This window comes from Carettochelys insculpta, chromosome 3 (genome assembly GCF_033958435.1).
Source record: "Carettochelys insculpta isolate YL-2023 chromosome 3, ASM3395843v1, whole genome shotgun sequence".
In the NCBI taxonomy this organism is placed as follows: domain Eukaryota; kingdom Metazoa; phylum Chordata; order Testudines; family Carettochelyidae; genus Carettochelys; species Carettochelys insculpta.
This window is the reverse complement of record NC_134139.1, coordinates 202,984,540-203,001,011: the sequence shown is the minus strand read 5'-3', so window position 1 is coordinate 203,001,011 and position 16,472 is coordinate 202,984,540. Positions and strand designations below refer to the sequence as shown.

The 16,472-nt window shown below is 46.6% G+C and overlaps 1 protein-coding gene across 9 annotated transcripts in view; it reads left to right on the top strand.

Moving 5' to 3' along the window:
* NCOA1 (nuclear receptor coactivator 1) overlaps positions 1 to 16,472 on the top strand; it is a 381,969-nt gene that overhangs the window by 344,494 nt on the left and 21,003 nt on the right. For 6 of the 9 annotated variants that reach the window (XM_074991446.1, XM_074991443.1, XM_074991444.1 and 3 more), the window contains 4 exons: positions 3,427 to 3,612; positions 8,667 to 8,778; positions 12,570 to 12,738; positions 16,132 to 16,446. In XM_074991446.1, the coding sequence (XP_074847547.1) occupies positions 3,427 to 3,612; positions 8,667 to 8,778; positions 12,570 to 12,738; positions 16,132 to 16,446 (782 nt within the window). The remainder of the gene's footprint in view (positions 1 to 3,426; positions 3,613 to 8,666; positions 8,779 to 12,569; positions 12,739 to 16,131; positions 16,447 to 16,472) is intronic. The other 3 variants (XM_074991450.1, XM_074991449.1, XM_074991451.1) reach the window with 1 other exon arrangement.

Here is a 16,472-nt window from a genome sequence, read left to right as displayed (position 1 = left end):
ACATGTGCAAGGGTGATCTCAGGCTAAAGAGCCAGAGTAGCGGTAGCTGCAGTGAAGGAGGGAACACCAATTTGACAAGTTCTTCTCAGCACTATTAAAGTGCTATAATCAGTTATGCCAAGCTTACCTTAAGTGAGAAAATGAACTACTGACAGCCCAAGTGAGAAGATGGCTTAACAATGCTAACAGAACTCTACACAATTACATGTATAGCACAATAGTACCTACTGAGCACAAAAGCCAGATTTTCAAAAGTGCTTGTCATCCATGGCTGGTGCTAAATCATCAGAAGAGCTCAGTGCCCAAAACAAATGGCCGGGTTTTCTAAAGATTTCAGCTCCCAATATGGACGAAACATCCTGAGCTCTCAAAATCTGCCCGTAGTGCTGTAGTGAGTTCTGAGCACTTGAAAATCTGACCCCACATTCTTATTTGTGTACTTGGACTTTCAGAATGCCTTTGGCAGGGTCTTTCACCAAAGGCCCTTAAGCAAAGATCAGTAATTGGCTAAAAAATAGGGAACACAGGGTAGGAATAGTCAGTTTTCACAGTGGAAATAAGTAAAAAAGCAAGGTTCCCCCATGAATCTGTAGGGGACCAGTGGTGTTCAACATACTCGTAAATGATCTGGAAAATGGGGTGAAGAATGAGATGGCAAAGTTGACAGACAATGCAAAATTACTTAAGACAGTTGTGTCCGAAACAGACTGCAAAGAGTAACAAACAGAGCTCACAAAGTTGGATGATTGAGTAACAAAATGGGAGATTAAATCTGGTGCTGATAAATGAATAGTGGTGAACACTGGAAGACATAATCCCAACTATACCTACAAAATGATGGAGTATCAGTTAGTTGTTGCTACTCAAGAATGAGATCTTGGAGTCATTGTGGATAGGTTTCTGGAAAACATGGGCTTGATGTGAGGTGGTAATCAACAAAGGTAAGAGTGTTAGCAACGTGAGTAAAAAGATAGATAATAGTACAGAAAATACTATAATGCCACTACCTAAATCCATTATACACCCACATTGAACAGTCTATGTGGTTTTGGTCACTCCCTGGCAAAAAAATCTATTAGAATTGGAAAAAGTACAAGAAAGAGTAACAGAAATGATTACGGATATGGAACAGGTTCCCCACGAAGGGATATTAAAAAGACTGGGACTATTCAGTTTAGAAAAGAGGTGGCTTAATGGCGTATATGCTAAAAGATTGGTAAAATCATGTAGGGAGGTGGAGAAAGTAAATGTGTTATTTACCTCTCACGTAACACGAGAACTAGGGGTCATCAACAAAAGTAACAGGCAGCAAGTTGCCAACAAACGGAAGGAAGGAATTCTTCCTGCCACACACAATGTATCTGTAGGACCTGTTGGCTGGGACAGTTGTGAAGACCAAAAGTGTAACTGGGCTTGGAAAAGCATTAGAGAACCATTCGTGGGCCTATCCTCCATGAGGCTATTAGCCAAAATGGACAGTGAGATAACCCTGTGCTCCGGGTGTTCCAAAATCTCTGACTGTCAGAGGCCAGGACTAGACGACAAGGGATGGATTGCTAGATAACTGCCCTGTTTTGTTCATTCCTTCTGAAGCACACGGCATTGATACAGGACACTGGGTGAGCTGGACCCCACTATGGTCAGTCTTATGTAGGTTTGGCATCCTTAAAAGGGTAAAAAATCCCATTGTATGAGGAAGAAGAGCAGTGTTGTAAGCTGGAGCAAAATTCTGCTCTGGAGGCCTGAACTCTACACACCCACCAGTCAGTTGTCTGTCACCTTGGACAAGAGACCTCCAGCACCAAAATAAACCGACGAGGTTGTTGTAGTCAGCGGGACCAGCCGCTAGAGGGGGACTTGGTGGTGCGTTACATGCGCCTTAGGCAGCGTAGATTATCTGACTCAGGAGCCCACCCTGTGACTCTCAGATCAGGGTATCGGCTGTGTGGAAGCTCAAGTTGCACAGGAGATCCTGCACTGGGCCAGGTGATAGCTGCACTGAGACAAAATGTATCAGAGAGCCATGCTGAGCCTTTCCACACTAGGGGGAATGTCTGGCAGTTTGAAAAGGAGCTGTCAGCTCTAATCACAGCCATTGACCAATTTGTCCCATCACCTTTCCACTGAATTAATAACTCAAGATCAGACAGCCACTTATCAGTCAAGCCTATTATTTGCATGCCAGGCACTCCCACTCTAAAGACTCAAATGGACAGCATCTTCAGGGAGCTGACTACTAGGGCATTTATAATGTAGTCACACGAGTATGATAAGGGGGCGTTTTATTGTCTTTGGGAGAAAGGCCTGAAATGGAGATTGGCAAAGAGGAGGAGTGCATGGTGAGATGTGTCCAGCTCTGTCTTTCAAACTCCAACACCTACTTCCCCTGTAATCCGGAATGTGCAGTAATATTTCCCAGCAAGACTGGGTAACCCGAGCCCAGACGCCCCAAGGAAACCAGTTTCCTTGAAGATAGTGCTGTTGGGTTAAACAGATGCATGCGTTACAATGGTGAGCTGTGAAGAACACACTTCTTCTTTGCAGTGAGTCATTGCACTGACACTGAGCCTGTGCAAGGCCTGTGGGCAGGGGTGAAACCAAGCCTAAGTCTTGACCTAAATTTATGTAGATGAACCTAGAGGGTGAATAGTGAAGGGACCCCACTACAGGCTTCTTCCATTAAGTCACAGCTGAATAGAGACCACTGGTGAATGGCAGCTGAAATTCAGCCCTCTGTAGTATGGGCATGGCTTAAATCCTGCTTCAGCCTGAGCGCTGGCCCATTGAGCAGGATTGACTCTCACCTGGTGAGGATAAGTGAGGTCCTGCCTTGTGTACTTGCATGACATTCTGACTGAAGTGAGTGGGCAGCTGTGAATTACGACATGATGACCTGAAGGGAGAGCGAGGTTTGTGTCTTGCAATGGGGTTCAAGACTTGCCTATTTCAGACAATACATAGGCACGAAAATGCTGTCAAACCTAGCTGCCTCCTGCAGACCCTCTGGCTTTTAGTTGCAGCTACCCTGGGTATCTCTCCACTTGCCCAATTCAATTATCAGGGCATCGGTCCCTTTCCCTACAGCACCCACGTGGAGTATCACGGGTTGCCTGCCTTCTGGTGAAATACTAAATCAACACCACCTTGCTGTCCAGTGCTGATCAGTGGCCCTTGTGATCAGTGGCATGTCCTTGCTTGCACGCATTCCCTGGGGTGGCCTCTTGGTGATGACATCACATCTGTCGGTCCCTAGTCTCAGGTGCCATGAATAGGCCAATCCCACTCCAATGCAACCTCTTGCCCTCCTGAGTCACTGAATTCAGTGCTGTTGGCTAGAAGGAAAAATTTGTCAAGCACTGGTAATGTTGTAATGAGCCCTCGGAAGCTGTCTGAATTATGCTTATTTATTATTTAATGAATCTCTAGCTATTAACAGCGGGCAGGCCATGCAGGCTGGCCGGTCCCCATTTGAGTTCTGCGACCCCGTGGAGCCAGTTCAGCTCAGGCCAGCTTATTTTCCTGCAACGAATGGCAGCAGTCCGCATTCCGGGTTACCGTCAGAGCAGGGCAGGGGGACAGTAACTGGACCAAACCCCTTCCAGCCCGATACAGGTACGTGCTCCTGCAGGGATCCATTGACCTGGGCCTTCTCTCCCTACTAGGTTATGCCTGCAATTTCTGGGGGATCTACCAATATAAAAATGTAGCACAAAGGGCACTGAGAGAAATGAAATTTACCCTGTGCAGCTCAGAAGGTTTACATGGGACATGGGCCTTGTGTCTGAATTTCACTCTAGGAAAGGGGAGGTAAGGTCAGACCTGTGGTTTGAAAACCAGTTCTGACAGTGGTACCATGCAGACTGGGTTGGGCGAAGTAATCCCACCTCGCTTTCTCCAAGCAAGAAGGACAGAAAATGTGATTTAATGTTGGTTTTCAAGGACGAGGTGGGTGAGGTAGTATCTTTTATTGGTGAGAGAGTCAAGCTTTAAAGCTTTATGTAGCTGCCCACAGGCATTGGAACTTGGGAGCTCTGGAGCGAGCTGAGTGCAGGAGCTGCTACAGTCTGAGCTAAAAGCCAGCTGGCTGTCAGCTTAGGCTGTAGAGGAGACTCATTCTTTGTGAAGTGGTCTAGGTGTCACTGCATGGGACAGTGACCCACACCTAGGGGTGTGGGTTACACTTACACAGATCTTCTTCAGCTCTGTGTAGGCTTGGAAGCTTGTCTCTCAACAACAGAAGTTGATCAGCCACCCTTGTCTCTCTAACATCATGGGACCAACACAACTACAATGTATGTTGGTGCCGAAAAACCAGACTGAAGTTGCTGCCACCTTCACTGCAGTACCTGGAAAAGGGCAGACAATACTGTGCCAGCCCCTTTCCTTTATCCCGCTTACCTGGTGGGGAATCCTGCAATGGTGTCTCAGAACGGTAACCCGGTTAACCCACCTCAGTGTAAATGTCTGAAACAATCTGGGTATTTTTTTTTAAACTTCTGCATTATTGGGGAAAAAAAAAAAAGAAACAACCAGACCTTGCTTTCCTGTGCCTGTTTCTAGACGGATCTAGTCAGACTAAATTGCCAGCTCCAGGTAAAGCTATGTAGAGTTTGGTGCAAAGGCCATATTCCCCTGGAAGTTGGTCTAAATAGCTTTCTGTAAAATTTGGGAAGAATAAGCTGCTTTTGAGTGGCAACATTAATGAGCAGGCTGGCATTTCATGGCTGAAAATGGCTTTGGTTGCGCTATCCCCTGATGCTCATAGAAAGGTGTATAAAAAGCTTCAGGAGTAAGGATCCCAGCTCAGGCAGTGCATTAAAATTGGTGTGCTGGGCACCTGATGGTACTTTTGGCACAATAGTGGAGACCATGGTATTCCTTCTCTCCAGACTGTGCTACAGGCATCTCCAGGAAGGGAGGGTATTGCTACTCAGTTGCCACATTTTCCTATCAATGTGGCATGATATTAAAGATGGTTTCAGAAGAGACCCATGTGTTTCATCCTTAGTGAAGGAAAAGAAGTGCTGTAATGGCAACTCCACAGCAGGGAATACATCACAGGAAGTCACAGACCCAGGACCACCCACCTTCCAATGGAATGAAAACACATGACCATAGGAAGTGTCAGATTGGATCAGACCCAAGGTCCATTGAGTTGTCTTCAACATGGCTCAGAACCCATAGAGAACTACATAGGTCTCTTCCTGATATCTGCCAGTTAGACACCAGCATGACCCCTGAAGCACATGGTTTACTACTATTCCTTCCAAGATTGTTTTTGTCCTTAATTGTGATAACTCAGAATATTCTTGACCTGGATATAACTGTCCAGTCCTATTTATTCTTGTTAAATTCTTGGTTTCAGTGACTTCTATTGGCAGTAAGTTCTACCTTTTAATTACATGTTGCGTGAATAAAGTATTTCCTTTTATTGCCTTTTGAATTTACCACCCTAACATTATTGCATGTCTCCTTGTTCTCATTGTAGGAGACTGGTAGAACAAATGCTCCTCATCCCCCTTCTCCAGATTATTAATCTTTTCAGTCTGTCTATATGGAAGAGGTTTTCAAGGCCTTGGTTATACTTGTTGCCTTCCCTGAATCTCCTCCAGTTCTTTTGGAGATGAGGTGACCAGCAATGTGTGCAGTGTGCAAATGAGGCTGCATCATTGATTTATTTAAAGGAATTATACTTCCATTATTCTGCATCTCCCTCCTCATATTTTTAACTTCTTGTTGGCATTGTTGACTGCAGCTGTACACTGAGCAGAGATTTTTATTGATCTGTCTACAGTAATGCCCATGTTCTTTTCTTGGGCTGACAGTTAACATAGATTGCACCCGTTTTAAATTTTGCCTTTCGGGTGCATTACTCTTCATGTATCAATGGTGAATGACATTTGGTGTCGTGACGCCCATTCACTTAGCTTGGTTAGGTCTCCTTGAAGTTCTTCACATGTCTGTCTGGGCTTGACTAATGTAAATAACTTTGAGTCATCTGCCAATTTTGCTGCCTCGCTACTTATCCCTTTTCCTGATCACTAATAACTATATTCAACAACTTGGGACTTGGTACAGAACACTAAAACTCCCTGCAGCTAACCCTTTGCCAAGATAAAAGTTGACCATATAATCCTACTCTTTGCTTTCCATCTCTTAGGCAGAAAACTTAAAGACTTTGGAGGCTGTAATGCAGAACTCTGTGAGCTAAACCCTGTGAGAAGCTGTGTACTTCCTATGAAGTACTGAGTGTCCTTTTCTTCTGAAGTCAGTAGGGGCAGGAGATCACAGATCTTATATGAAATACAGGGATTGGTTTTGTGGAGCTTTCCAAGACTGGAGAGACACGTTGAGGACTTGCTTTGGCCCACAAATGACATGAGCTGGGCAGTTTGTCATTCTCAGAAGACAGTGAGGCCAAAGCTCTATCATGCCAAGGACAGCAGTAGTAGGAAGGCCATGACTGAAAGGCAGTGGTAGACCTGTGTGAGGCAGTTGCACACTGGTTTTCCATATTGTGCCTTGTTCCAGCTCTTGTGGTCATGAGTACTGACTTCCTGTGGTTCTGCCCACAGCGGCCTGCAGCTAAAGGGCTTATTTAGTTGCATTTATAAGACTGGCTTGAGACAAGTTAACTCAGTACCAAAAGAATATCTGGATTGGGAAGTGGTTTATCTGAAGAAGGAAGGAAGTTGCCTGTAGCTTGATTTCTGACTCGTTTCATCTTGCCGGTTGGTTCACGTGGACAACAGCTGAACGGTTGTTTGGAGAAGACATGAGCAAATATATGAAAACATGTCAAAGAAGCTGATAAGGAAATTGAATTAGAGCATAGAGCATTCGTGCCCAGCTGGAGCTGACGCTGCTGCTGCTAGAATTTCTTTTATTCTTCTGTTGCCAAGCAACCTTAAGAATGTTGACTTGCTGTAGAGTAATTTCATGAAATAAATGAACACTTGCAAGTTGACTTTACTTGCTGATGCATAGCTATGATCAGCTTAGCTGATCAGCAAAACCATGGCAGCTAGACCCAGGCAGATTTCTCAGCTCCCAGGACTAGCTTTGCAAAAAGCTGGTGACTACCTGCAACAGCAGTAGGGTCATCTGTGAGTAGTGACCACTTTGTAACTATGCACCTGATTGAGGGCATCAGTGGGAATGGTAGCTGGGACCTTGAGCTAAGGGACTAGGGCCATGAAGTTTGAAGCAGCAGCAGAAGCATGATCCAGCTGCTAGAGAAGGACAAAAAGGCAAACTCTGCCAGTATACGGTATGCTTAGATCCTGTCCTTTGAGGACTCTGTCCCTCTGGAATCACTAATGTGTTACCTATTTTTGATGAAAGAATTTAGCATGGCTGAGTGTCATAAAAACACCAAAAATAAAGACTTTTCATTGTAAGTACTCGAAACCCTAGCAATAATAGGACTATAAATGCACATGGGGCGCATGTCTAGAAGTGATGTCACCACGGTCAGATTTTCTTATCCCTTGCAGTTCTCTGTTCATATTGATGCCCCATGGTTAGTTTAACCAGGATGTTATTAGTTATAAATATCAATTTGCGTTTCAAATAAGTTGATGGTGTAACATCTCCAGACCTCATAAATTGCTCTATTCGGGGTGAGGCTCAAACTCCTGAATTTGAATGGGCTGAATTGGCTTCTTCCCCGGTAGAATGAGTTTCTTCAGAATGGAAAGTCAAAAGGCATGAATATGTGTGTGCTTTATTTGGGATGGGTTTTTTTCAGGCAAACTCCCCAGTGGTAACACAACTTTCAGTAAAGGATTCTCTCACAGGCTGTATTTGTAAAACATTCGTAGACCTCCGCAGAAGAGGCGCTTACAAAAAGCCACCATGTTCAGCCTTTGAGGCCGACCACCTCTTCCTACATAAATGTACCCAGAAGCCAGTGTCTGTTGGTATGAGGGACGATCACTAATGTATGCCTAGGGGCTGGAAAAAACAGACACATAATAGTCCTGCCATTAGGAGCAAAGCTCCCTGGGTCTTATTGTATAAATCACAAACTCTCTGAGCTGGAATGTTTGTTTTCTGAAAACTCATGTCATTTATTTTGAAATCTTAATGCACCCAGCCCCTTTCCTTATCCTGCTCTTGCAAAGCGTTAGAACCAGTGTGAAGCAAGTCCTTGACCCTGCTTCAGTTAGTTGCCCTGCTGGACTCCTGATTTGAGATGGTGGTAAAAGGGGCCTGATGAGAGGTTTCATGTTTTTGTTTAATCACTGTTTTTGGCATGTATTCTCTGTCATCATCATCATATCTGACCATCATGTATGTAAGAGCTAAGCAGTCACATTTCTTATACTTTTATTAGTGGTGGTACTTCTCTACATCATCAGCTCATACTTATATGTCACATAGGTTCTGGGGCTGGGTACTGCTAATGGATCTTTGTGAACAAGGAATTATCTCAGCTGGCTCTGAAAGGATCTCAGGCCTAAGCAGGCATTAGCATGTGTCTGAACAGTTAGCTTCCTTTGCGTTTTCCCCACTCCGCCTTCACCAAAACACTGAAGGTATTTGGCACATAAGCAAATAGGAGGATGAACAGGGAGAGACCTGTAATGCCCTTGTATGGTGGTTTATGACACCTCTTTTGCTCTGTAACACTTACTCTCTCCCGCTGTCACTTTACCTATCAGGAGTGTCTGAACTGGAGCTGGGAGTCTCAGACCAACAGCTTGGACAGCCTGGAATGGGCGACCAGATTCCATGGGCAGACATGAATCGCGTATCTCTGAATAAACCGGATGAGTAAGTACTGCAGGTTTGGGTAATCTGCCTTCCTGCCACCCTACTCCCATCTCGTCTCCTACGATATATTTTTAATAGATTCATGGTTTGCTGTAGTCCTGTGGATGAAGATTGCTGTGCCAACCCTTGGGTAAAGATCACTATAGGTGCATCCACACGGCAAGCGTCAACCCACGGCATTGAGTGTCAAAGCCCAGATAGACCATCAGAGATTCACACTGTAGCTAAAAATAGCAGTGTAGAGCTTTGGGCTCTGAAGCCATCCTACCCACCTCCTCAGGCAGCAGCTAATTTTAATGCCATTGCACCAGTGTGGTTCTCTCGAACTGGGCTCTGAGGCTCGGTTCCACTGGCTGCGTAGGCGTTTCAATAGAAGCTCGTATTCTCTAGCCTGCTGAAAATAGAGGGAGAAAGAAATGTTCTGGAGATGCAGTAGTACAAGGATGAAAATGTTCACTGGTGCACAGACTTTGTGCTGGTCTTTTGCACCTGCTGGATTAGATGAATTTCACCTGTGCCAGTACAAATAGCATTCGTGCATTGTCAGCTATGAAGGGTGCCTCACAGATCAGTTACACGGAAATCGTTATTAAACCAGTGCATCCGATATTTTTCCAAACATGCAGGGATAGCTCACAGAGTCCATTAATTTAAACCACTGCCACCTAGTGGTATTGTTATAAGTTTGTGAAAACTGCAGAAACTTTTCTTTGACCTGAATTGAAGCAGAAGGGAGGTATAGTTCTGCTTGAGCAAAACCTCTCAATGGGGTTTTCCATGTAGCTATTAACATAGCTGCAGTTGGGCTTTGTCAGCGATGAATACATCAAGCTTGTGATGGGGAGATAGACTGTCTGCTAAATGACCAGCTGTGCTCCTGAATGAGAACAGAACATTAAGCACCAAGGTGGAACTATTGGAATATAATTAGGGCAGAAAAAAATTAGTTTCCCTGGAAGCAATGGACATAAATAAATTAAAAGTATTTATTAAAAATGCCATCACTTGTGAAGTCCCAGGAGTGACCAGGGGATGAGAGAGCGCCTGCCTGTCACTCATGCTGCATTGAATGCTCACATACCAAAGGGATGGGTGCTTTGGAGAGGGTGAAATGACTTCCAGCAGTGGTAGGAGTTTTAATGGTGCTGCCTCCTTGCATGTGAAAGCAGCACCTCCAGGAATCATGGGGAGTAAGCAATCCTCTGCCTTGCAGTTAGGTGACAAGGGGGAGGTTTTTGCTATTGCTAAAAAGATTCCTGACCTTGAATGGGCAGAAGACCTCAATAACCATAAACAAGAGCCACTAGAGCCAAACTTTCACATAGTCCAGAGGGCTTTCCTGGAGCAAACGCCCCGCACCCCCCACCCCAAAGGTCTCTCTCCAGTCCTCAGTGCAGCTTTAAATAAAATAAAATGTCTGTCTAGAGGCTCTTAAACTGCTGGAGCTGTGTGTGTGACAGAATCTGATTACAGGTTACTGGCCACATGCTCCAGTTTTCAATTTGACAGGCCCCATTAAAGCTCAAATTGAACTTCATATGTAAAGCTTATACGGTTATGTTTGTTATTAACAGAGCTTTCCCTGGAGGCAGGTGAGCATTGCTCTGCTTCAGGGTATTTGTTAACTGGAGTGCAATAGAGCTGCTGTCTTCAGGTTAGGAATGAGAGCAGTTTGCGGTCACTCTGAGCTGCACGTCTTTGGAAGACTTGGCGTTTCTTTCTGTGCTCTTTGGTACACACGAGGAAGCCGTGGGGAGGCTGAAGGGTTTCTCTTCCTGTCTGGCTGGTTACCTACAAACCATTTTGCTGGAACATCTCAGCAGACCCTTAGAAATGGGTCTGGGACCTGTGATTTTTTTTTTTTTGAGGAACAGTAGTTTCATTTGTGTTGCCACACAAAGGAATAACTTTGAATTGACCTGCAGGAAGTAAAGCAGCACATCAATCCAGAGGCACAGTGAGCTGGCTGTATAAAGAACACTCGTGCTGTAATCAAGGTGCCAGCTGGGAGTTTGGAATTCCAGGTTCAGTTCCCAGGCTCCTTGGGTGACGTGTATCTCTGTCTGTGTCTCTCCTGCTGACCTGGGGATACTGCTGTTCCCTTTCTTTGTCTCTGGAGGCTGTAAGGTCTTCAGGGCAGGGGCCGCCTCCCTCTGCGTTTGTATGGGCCTCGGATCACTACCGTATTGCACTGTGGTGTCAAACGTACCACTTGCCGGGTGACTCGGGCCCACGTGATTCTCTGTGTGACCTACATGGCACAATCCAGTGGTGCGGAATCTAAGCTTCCACTTTAATAAAAGAAAAAAAAAATCTAGGCCTCCCAGGTGGAGAGAGACCCTTCCAAATGGGAACCAAATGTAAGTGACATCATGATGTCTGCATGGAGCCTGCCCCAGTGAGGCCTAGGGGTGATCTCCCTGCCCATGCTAATCCGATTGGAGCATCAGCCCTGAGTCCAATGAAGTCACTGCAGTACCAGAATTCACTGGCCGTTGTAGTGTGCAGTACTGGGTCGAGATGGGAATGGTGCCCTCAACAGGTGCTGGGGGAGAGCTGCTGCAGAGAAGGACATACAGGACTAAATCACAGTTGAGTGGCCGGTAATGGCCACATTGTTTGGTGGATCTCTGAGCGAACCTTCCGCTGAGGTCATTGGCATCTCCAGTAAAAGGCACTTTGCCAACTCCAGCCCATGGTTTTATCTGCAATCAGCCTTCTCCTCTGAATTTGATGCTTCTCCTGTGGACCGATGGCATGTGTGTATACAGCAGCCAGTACAGCTACTTGTGTAGCTGCGGCATTAACACTTAGAAAGATGGTTTGATAGGGAGCAGGAATCTTTTACAGACTGAAGCAAGACCCTTTTTCCCCCTGTCCTTCCCCATCTTCCTCTGCTCCTCTACTGTAGTCCTAAGAAATTCCAGTGCCTTCTATTTCTTTCCCTGAATTAAGCTATACGTATTGGCTGCAGTGTTCATGACCAGATTGGTTTCGGTTACTTACTGTACATCTGGTCTTCATCTGGAGCTAAAAGGATAAACATGTCTGCTCCTTGAGAATCGCTGGCATGTTTCACTTCTCTTTGTGCTCTTCTAGAAGCACCATGTGCCCCGGCTCCTTTCATTGCGTCAAGCCCAGCAAATCCCATTGCCACCAATTAGTCACATCATCTGAACGGCTCTCATTACGTATTAACCTTATCCCCAAGCATAGTGAGATACTGTTCCTCTGGCTTTTTATTTTTGGGCCTAAACAGTTCCCTTTGCCTTCAGGCGCTTCGGTGTCAGCTGTTCTGGATTTGCCAGACTATGGGAGGTCAGTATTGTCTAGCAGCATTACCAGTGCTTCCACTGCTTACTGGGCCCTTAGAAGACATTTAGGGGTAAATCAGAGCTAAATAACAGCACAGAACACTGAGAGCCTGGACTGATGGCTGGAAACAAACTTTATGGGACCATGGGAAATATGGCCACACCCATGATCCAGCTAACTAAAATCATGCTGGATTATGGCTGTTGCTGGACGAGATTTCAGGATTAGAGAGGTTCAGCCTGTAGTCTGATGTGGTGCCAAAACCTGGTGCAGGGATGAAGTTCACCCTGGTGCATTACAAACGCCACTTGGGTTTGCTTGCTAGATCACAGAGCAAGTCGTTGCATGGACTCAGAACCAGTTAGGCCAATGAGCAAACCCCGCCGAGGCAGTTCTCCCATTTGTGGGTCCTCACTGCTGATCTGCAGAGTTGTCTTTGGCACTTACCATGTCTTTTTGCCTTATCATTCATACAGCCAGTGCATCACATCCCAGCTGGATGAGCTCCTGTGCCCTCCCACCACGCCGGAGGGCCGGAATGACGAGAAAGCCCTGCTTGAGCAGCTTGTGTCCTTCCTGAGTGGCAAAGATGAAACGGAGCTGGCGGAATTAGACCGGGCTCTTGGGATTGACAAACTGGTCCAGGTAGCAAGCGATGTACTTTGGGAAGGCTGGGACTGACAGAGGTTGATTTACGTGGCCTGATGCTGAGGCCTGATAATGGGTGCAAAGGAGGGCTTCCAAAATCTGGGGCTTGCCAGATGTGGACGGGAACAAAAGACCACATTAGGTTCAAAGAGGATACTTAATACCATGGCATTTTCCAGTGTGCTCTATCAAAAGATTGGCAAATTTCCTGATGTAATATGATAGTGTGCCCTTGTTTCTCAGTGTGATCCCTTGTGGGAGACGCCAGGCTCTCAGAGATGGTGCAACATGTTTAACCTTTAATGGCTCCTGCCGTGGGAGGTGGGAAGAGCTGGCAGGCTTTCCTGCCTCCCCATCATACTTCAGGGTTATGGTGCAGATTTCTGAGCCTTAATTACAGTGCATAGCATATGCCTAATGGCCTTGCTGGTATGAAAATGTACAGCCTTTGCCACCAGGCCTGGCTTTTGTAGCAGCAGCCTCTGTCTCCAATTTAACCACAGGCTGATGGGTTGATTTTCCCCCTCCCCCTAAAATATTGCCATGTGCAGTGCAGTGCAGGCAGTGGCCCCAATCCTGCCTAAGAGTAGCACAAAAAGATCCTAATTCATAAACCCAGGCAGGGTTCGGCCATGGTGCACACAGATACAATGGGTCTCTAGGAACAGGCCGGGTTTTCATTAATAATGAAGAAGAGGACTCTGGAGATATTCTGATCATAGGAGAGATACAGAGAACAGAGACGTAAAACTAAGGAAATAGTTTGTGACTGTTTTTATCATTTACTTTTCCAATTGGGACAATATTGACACACGAGTGTTTTGTTTCCGTAAAAATTATTAGAACCCACATCTGTAATTAAGTTTAGTGCTCTTGGATGAGCCCCAGAAAGGGAGCCCTGGGGAGCGAATTCCTCTCCTTTTCCAAGGCCTGCTCCTTTGTTATGCAACTCCAGGGGACTTCTGCCATTGATGGGTGCATGGTTGAGCCTTCCTCCCTCCCCAGGAGCACTCACAGTAGCAGTGCAACTTCTTTATATCACCTCATCCCTATGCCTCAGGCATGTTTGAGAGACAAGCCTCGGCTTTTGTAAATGGTGCCTGAGTTGGGGTGAACAGCTTGAGACACCTCAAGGGGATTTGGCTTTCAGAAACTGCTGAGCATCTGCCCTCTCAGTAAGGCATCTCAGCTTGGGCCCCCCACCCCGCAATCACTAGCCACTTTTATAAGGTAGGTGTGAGACTGGGAGTTCAGTCTCTCTGGCACGTCCAATCACTGAGGCTGCCAGTAAAGATGCCAGATGTGGTATGGTGGTTTTTGTTGTCCCCTATCTGCCAAGACCTGGATTACAATCTCCTGAACTCATTTCATACAGGCTGCCTACCAGCCAGAACTGTGCCAGCTAACGCTGGGGGGGTACTAGGCATTCAACTTCATCTCTAAAGGACTGAAGTAAGAGGCCTTGGAAGAGAGAGGCTGGGGCCCAGAGTTCTGTGAGAATGCCAAGAATCTTGCCTCCTGAGCCAGCAAATTCCCTGTCTAACAGTCTGTGGCTCAGAGCCTCGTCTCATGTTTGGAATTGAAATCCAGCTTTGCTCCCTTCCAAGTATCATTTCTTCAATATTAATCTTGGGCTTTTTCCATGGCTCCAGATGACTCTTGGTAATAGCTTATGTAATGCCATAAAATACGTACTGGACATAAATATTTATGGGAGCAACGTTCAGAATGCAGTCACCTTTGGGAAGAAATTTGTGTTGATGGTTTTCCTTTCAGATACCTAACTGAAACGTATCCCATCCCTCTAAACCGGCGTGTATCTCCTTGGGTACGTTGGTCAGACCTACTCTTCCTCTTACTTTCGAGTTCTTTTGAATCAGGCCCAAGTGCTCCAGACCCACCTGGAATCACCTCGGTGTACTCCAGCCTTAGGATATTTCTTCACCATAAAGGGCGCAATCCATAGTCTATGCAGACTGAAGGATGCCTACTACTATACTACTAAAAAGAGTTACCTTAGCAGCTGATCCTCAGGGCTGCTTTCTCTCGGGCTAGTCACCTACCTGCTTTGCAGTGAGGACACGGTCCCACTGCACCTTCCCATTCTCTCTCCCCCGTCGCACTAGGGAAGAATCACAGAGCGGCTCGGCCCACTGCAGTGCAGAGCGCCGTGGGATCGCTGCCAGCTGTCGTCGTGACACACGTGGGCACATGCTGCAACAGTAATGTGGCAGTAATTTGAGCCTGGTATTGCATGCAGAGCGGCTGCTTGCATGAGCTCTGGTCCCCTGGGAGAACTGCATTGAAGACATACCTTTAGAGTAGCAAAACCTCTGGGTTAGCTTCCCTGACTCAGCCCTGATGCTGAGGGTTGCTGATTGGTTTCAAACACCAGATGGGCTAGGACTCCTGATCTGGTAACCAGTCATGTCTTAAGACCCCCCCACCCTCTGCTGCAGCATCAGACAATGATTTGTGCTCAGGTGAAGCGCTTGAATTAACCCACCTCCCAGCTTAACGGGGAGAGCTGAAATCGGGGTATTTTCAGTGAAGGGTTCTCTGCCATGGAAGTTACCTCCACCATGGAGCGCAAGGTGCTGTTTGAAACTGCCCATGGTTATGGGTAACTGGCGGAAGCCATGCCGTCAGCCTAGCAGTTTACTCTCTGCTGGGTCACCGATCTTTTGCTTTATCTGGACTAAAGCTAAAGCGGAAGAGTTTGTCTCCAATTTCCCTGTGTGAGCTTCCTCGGAGTGACAGGTTTGGTTTACTTACATATACGGCTCCTGGTCCCAGACTGTAGCTGAGGCACTCCCAGCACAGCTCAGGAAGGTGTGCACCTGTCATCTAGAGCTGGTCAAGCACTGCTCTGCTCACCCTGTGCAAGTGGAAGCAGCTCAAAGGCTATGACTCCAGTTGTGAAAGACTTCTAGGACTGTCCTGGTACCTGGGGATTGCTATGGCACAGGGAACCCCCAGTAGCAACTGGTTTCCTCCAGCCCTCTCCCCTGTGCAAACTGCAATAGGAGGTAGTGTAGGAGAAACCATGCTGTTCCCCTGCCCTTGTCACTGTGCCCCAGAGATGGAAGCTTCCAAGTAGGTGCCTAAATAAATGGCTAGTTTTTTCAGACAGCTCAGTTCCTACTGCAAAGCATGGAGAGTGTGACTGGTGAATGCCAGGCCCCGCTCCAGCAGTGGGGTTAATCCTAGGAGCGGTTGAGTCTGGCCTGTGCTCGTGGAGCCTGAGAAGTGGAGCTGGGCCCTTTGAGTTGAGGTTTGCTGCCTTCTGTGAGAAGTGGAACACGGAGCAGTTGCTTTGGGTTTTAGAAACTCTGCTGAGATTTTTGTCACCTGAATCATCGTTTCACTGCCATCCTCCTTTTTAAACAGGGCGGTGGCCTGGAAGTGCTGACTGACAGATTCCAAACCCAGCAAGGGACACCATCTCTTCTAATGGATCAGAAGCCTGGCCTGTACTCCCAGCCTTATTCTTCTGCTTCTCCTGCTGCAACTCTCCCCGGCTCTTTCCCAGGCATGGTCAGGCAAAAATCTTCTTTTGGGCCTATGCCAGTCCAGGTACCACCACCCCGAGGGGCTTTCCCCACCAACATGGGAATGCAGCCACGGCAGACGCTAAACAGGCCACCGACCGCTCCCAACCAACTGAGACTTCAGCTGCAGCAGCGGCTACAAGGGCAGCAGCAGGTAACTCTTCCCTTTGGTTTTCTGGG